The sequence below is a fragment of the Thermobia domestica genome, chromosome 18 (assembly GCF_964235325.1).
Source record: "Thermobia domestica chromosome 18, izTheDome1.hap1.1, whole genome shotgun sequence".
Taxonomy (NCBI): Eukaryota; Metazoa; Arthropoda; class Insecta; order Zygentoma; family Lepismatidae; genus Thermobia; species Thermobia domestica.
Genome location: NC_137471.1, coordinates 27870579 through 27876578, shown reverse-complemented (window position 1 = coordinate 27876578; position 6000 = coordinate 27870579). Strand labels below are relative to the sequence as shown.

Below are 6000 nucleotides of genomic sequence, written 5' to 3'. Positions count from 1 at the left end.
GAAGTAGCATTGGTCAGGTCTGACACCGTATTGTCGTTCAAAGTAATTATCTATATTTGTGTATGGTGTTCATTAATTATTTTAATACACACCAATCACCCTTTTCATACGCACCAATCACCGGCTACAATTTCCCAGAAGAAATCAACCACCATCTTTGTAATGTACATCAGTCTTTTTTTATTATTTTATTTTATTAGAAGAAATATCTCCTGCATAGTTTTATTTTAATCTTTTCTGATTTTTATAATGTATAAATTGCGATGAAGTATGGATTTCAAACGTACAGTATACAACAAAAATTCAATGAATAACCCTTTACAAGGTTAAGACAATTTCAAACTTTTTTCTCAGATGGTATTCAAACGTGAATGCAAATAACAGTGAAATAACTTTGCTGAACTGAAGTTTGATATACTGAAAACCGATGAACAAGGTACTGCTGATTTCTGTATAACTAAAATTGTACAGTCCGCAGCAAAAGACCTGCAACATGAGAATGTAAGTTTATTGTGAAACTACGTCTAACAGCGCAAGGAATCAACATAACGTCTAAGTGGCACGAATCACGCCAGGAGAAACCTCGGCGTCCTCCCATGCACATTTATTTTGGAACAAAAGACTTCGTCGTTTCACAATAAACTTACATACTCATGTTGCAGGTTTTTCTGCTGCGGACTGTACAGTGATGTAGAGGCGACGTCTACCAAAGAATTTTAAGTTTACATTGGAGCAATAAATTTAATATGTACAAATTACTCAGCATACTGAGAAGAAATATCGGGACACAAAATTTTAAAGATCAAATTGCCTAAAAGTGACGCCACCTTTGATTGAGAGATAATCGTATATCTTTTGTCTCAGATAATTTTAGCGTTTTCTAGCTGTAACCTTGAAGGAAATAATGAACAAATCATGAACTAAAAAAAGTGCTTATATATGAATGAAGAAAAACAAACTATACATAATTACTTATGTATGCAGGTTATCTGCGTTGCTTTTTAACGTATATTCTGCGTAATTTTACAGTCTAAGTTAGTATCACATCTACGAATTATTACCTTTTTCTTTTTTGCGATAAATCTTACGTCTTTAAATAAATGCAAAACTGAATATTAATTTCTTTGGCTTATTAGAAGGAACATATCCTTCCATTCCTCACGCTGTAACATCACTAGATAATAATATCTGTAATACAAAATATCTTAAATTCTGCTTAAAATGTCCGCCTATTATATGGAAAATCAACAACATTTTAAGTATTTCTAATTTTACTAACTTAAAAAAAGGGGGGCGGGGCAAGCTATTCGTCTCCGCTTTTTGTTTCTACTGGCTGATGGGATGTTACACTTACCAAGAACAAGATTTACAAATATCACCACACATTTTCCCCCGTAAATTACGTGAATTAAACAAATCAATAAATTGAAACAACTACTATATTCTCTTGAAATCAGTCTATTAAACTGTTTATGAATCAGTTCAATTTTGCTTTGATTTTTTTTTATTTTTTTTAACACAACTCTAAAACTGTAATTTCGTGTTCTTGTTGCACATTTATTGTACGATTATATTCTGCATTATTATTATTATTATTTAAAAAGACAACCATTACTCAAAAATCAATAAAAATTTGATTTTCCACAATAGAACCTTAAATAACTGAATCTGTTACGAAGTACACTCATGTTCAAAAATAGTGCAATGCTTATTGTTTCAGAGCGTAGATCTCACGATCTTGGTAACAAACACTTAATTGTTTCTTCGTTGGCTCTGAAATCTTTATTATAAGCTTTCGAAATTAATTCTTTTTCTAATTTGCAAGCTAGGACAAATCTTTGCAAGGATATAAATACTACACAACTTTTGAACATGACTGTACTTATTTTTGCTTGTAAGGACGGAATTGAAAGATTTTTTTTTTTCCGATCTTCTGCATTCTAGTGATTAGGGTGTAGATGATTAAATTCTACGAAAACTCGAAACTGCCGCTGACAGCAAAAAAGGTTACAATTCTACCTGATCAAGTAATAATAACAAGTATTACTGCTGTAAAAAAGCATTTTTAGTCCAGTTTACTATATATGTAATTAACTTTACACCATATTTCTTCATAATTTTACCCATATAACATTTGATTTCGAATTTATAAGTTTCACTTTTAAGTACGATCTGATCATCAGTAAAAATACACATAATTTTATATAGTGTACTATTACTGCAAATATTTACAAAATAACCAACACTTTCTGTGTCAAAAAGTACAACAAATTTTCTCCTTAAGTTGTACCAGAAGATTTGGCCACTCTTGTTTTGAAAATTCGTGGCTTTTAATTCTTCTTAGATGCTGGAAGATAAATATGATCTAGTAGTAGTACGTGTGTATTTCTCGAATATAAAGATAATTCTGTGGTTTATTCAACGGATCGATTAGAACAATACAAAAGTTTTACATTTTCTTTACTGGAAATTTAAAAAAATGATCGTTTTCCCATTGTATCTACGATTTTTTTTTTTTTTTTTTTTTTTTTTTACTGTATTTATAGAAGAGCTAAATTACGTGTTTGCTTACTTATATGCACAATACTAAAACGAAATTACTTTCAAGATACATCTAGCGGAGGAAATTCAGTGATAAAATGCTGAAGTAATTATAGGGATCAGAAAAAAAAAGGGAACAGAAAGTGTTAAAATATTCTAATCTATAATTACAAGAGAAAGAAAACTATTAACACATTGAAATAAACAAAATCACTAAAATTAACAGAAAGCCACGTAACATTAAATACAAAGTCTGATTTTCTTTTAATATATTATATTTATATTCATTTTATTATATATATATATACTGTCAACATTATCAACATATCTTAAAACTTAAGAAGGCATCTCTTAATGAACACTTTTTCTTCAACAAGGTACATATTTTTCAAAACACAATAATGGCATAGTAAAAATCACATATATTAATTAATATATACGTATGTATTACACAAATATTTAATCACACTGAATACGAAGTGATTATTCCTTATCAACTAAATGTTTACATACTGTATAAAAAATTGTTAGAAAAAGTGTATATATACTTTTTTTTTTTTTTTAAAGATTAAGAACGTATAGCGTCTTCTTCGATTAAACATTCTGTATTGTTAGACTGTGTGCAGATACAATATCACCTCTGAATCAGAATTAATTAGGACTCATTATTGTTCCTCAGCGTAGTAACTGGGTGACAACTGACGAAGCTGTTTACAAGTCTTCAGGAGTGGAATGATCCATCAATCCCTTGAGCAGACTTGTCGACATCCTGAAACGTAAAAGTAATTAAAAAAAAAAAAGTTTATAATCAATTCTGAGACGAAGTAACTATTTCTACAAGATATGCAAATAATCACATTAACACAATAAACGCTCTTTAATCCGGCACCTTAAGGACTAAAGCCGTGCCGGATTATCGAATGTCAATATAGTTTTAACAGGAATACCAAAGATAAAACACACTAGATAAAAGCTTAAACTATTAAAACATGTATTGTGTTTATGTTATGTTATGTTATAAGTTATTTATGATTAACATATTAAGGGACGTACGCGAGAGGTCGCATTTATAGCAATAACTGACTTTTTTTTAAGATACTGATAATTTTTACATTAATATCCATGAACTTTTTGTTTATGATGAAATGAAAGACTAGAGTTTACGGGGAATCATTTTAATGCGTGTAATTTTATGTTTATTTGTGTTTGTAGAATATTTTTAAGTACTGTATTATGACTAAGCATTGACAAACATGAAGTGAGTACATACCTCAGGTTTCTATAAAAGGTAACCAAGAAAGTTCTGTGGCTTTTTCACTCACCACCTTCGAACATCGATATGTCACCTAAGACGTACCTGGAAGATCAAAAATAGTCCCCATCAGCATCGACGACCTTCTGCCAACGTTTCGGAAGGCCATGGATTCCATCGTGGTAGAACTTGGTAGGCTGTGAAACGAAGAAGGTATCAAGTGCATTTTGCACCTCTACTGGGGATCTGAACTGGCGTCCTCAAAGGTGATTGTCCAAGGAATGGAACAGATGATAATCGGACAGTGCAATGTCCGGGGAGTATGACGAATGCAATAGCGTTTCGCATTCAAGGCGTAGAATGTTGTCCCGGGTCATCCTAGCCACGCGGAGCTTAGAGTTGTCCTGTAACAGGAGGACCCCTTTGCGATTCAGAAGTGCTGACTCCAGAGCTTTGAGTTTTTCCTGAACACGGCTCAACTGGTGACAGTACACAGTTGCATTGATGCTCTGACCAGCTGGTAGTAGTTCCCGATACACGATGCCGCGAGCAGTTCACCAAAGACACAGGAGGACCTTGTTCTGGTGCAGTGCTGGTTTCGGCTGTTTTGGAACCGGTTCATGGGATGCTAACCAAAGATGACGGTGCCGTGGAGCTACGTACAGGACCAACTTCTCATCACATGTCAACACCCTGTCCACAACTGGCTACTTCCTCAGAAGACACAGAAAAGAAGCAAATCTCTGGCCCGGAGTCAAATCATGTGGGACCCATCGACCCAACTTGTAGTGCTTCCCAAGTTGATGGAGGTGCTGCCGAATAGTTTCTCCACTCACACTGAATTGTAGTCCCAGTTCCTCACATGTCTGGCCACTGTTCTACTCAATTGCTGACTGACGATCTTCATTTTATACTGTGTTGGTCTTCCGGCACTTGGTGCGTCTTTGAGTGTTTCGTCACCGTCCTTAAACTCGCTAAACCACCACTGCACTGTCCGCGGAGTCACGATATTCTCACCAAAGGCCTGGTACATCTTTCGCCCGCTGCAGCGGCGTTTGACCCCAGTCTGAACTCGCATATATGCTCTGATGACGCTCTGTGGAGGTCCCATGTTCACTCTGTCCTTACGCAAATTCACGGTGTAACTGAACTTCCACAACCAGGTAGTATATTGGATTTACCCACACCAACAACTGACCTTCGCCTTATCTCCATTCGCATTCAACTCACGGAGTGAAGGCCAATGGAACACAGACCTCCACAACAAGCGACAGAACATTTTTGGTTACCTTTATAGATGTTGGTCTAATAGAAATTTTGTAGATGATACACTTCAGTATAATTCTAATGTTTCAATGGGCTTTACGGATGGATATGGAGTTTGTTTTTCTTCCTTTAAACTAATGAGGTTAAGCACTTACTGTATTTGCAGTGCAATAGTATGTACATGTACCTACAGGAATATTCTTTTTAACATGTCTGTTAATGCATGAACTTACAGAATGATTTGTGTAAGGTAAATGACTTCGGTACGTGGAAACAAATTCAAAGACTGAATTACACAGCAGTTTTTACAGATTAAAAAAAAAAAGTTAATTATAATTGAGTTTTGAAATATTTAGTTTCCTTTCATTGTCCTTTGCAAGTCATATTGAAGAGTAATGAACTAAAAGTACAATTACGGACAAAAGTTGAATACTTGGGTCAAACCCAGTCTGTGACAGTATTTTGTGTGTTCATGAACATTTAGAACTATGCAGGTGATGTAGATAACCTACTGTACAAAGTATTTCGCCATTCGAGGATTAAATTATTATTCTTATTTAGGATTCAATACAGTAATTTAGAGTACACACAAACTGAACATTTGTTTACCTGAATATTTTTGCAGCTCGATACATTAATTCGTAGTGTTAGTTTTGGTATGGCAACAGTGCGGCGATAAGAAAAATCTGAAGGATGATTAATGAAGATGTATGATTTTGGCTTATTGTGTAGAGAAAGTCGAAGGTTTCGGTGGAATAAGTAGTTTTCATGACGCTGAGAATGAACTCTCTCCCGTACCCATAACTCATGCTAACCCTGATTAATAACTCATTGGGAAACCTCACAGACGCTCAGCCATATTTCATAAACATCGGATAACATTTAAGAAAGCTACGTGATAGCATTTGTAGATATAGAAAAAGCTTTTGACAACGTAGATT

General features: G+C 34.3%; 1 protein-coding gene across 1 annotated transcript in view; it reads right to left on the bottom strand.

Moving 5' to 3' along the window:
- Nucleotides 1-1805: 1805 nt before the first annotated feature.
- Nucleotides 1806-6000, bottom strand: part of LOC145675502 (syntenin-1-like) — a 36024-nt gene continuing 31829 nt past the window's right edge. The window contains exon 7 of the mRNA XM_081745952.1: nt 1806-3310. Within this exon, the coding sequence (XP_081602078.1) occupies nt 3253-3310 (58 nt within the window). The 3' untranslated portion in view covers nt 1806-3252. The remainder of the gene's footprint in view (nt 3311-6000) is intronic.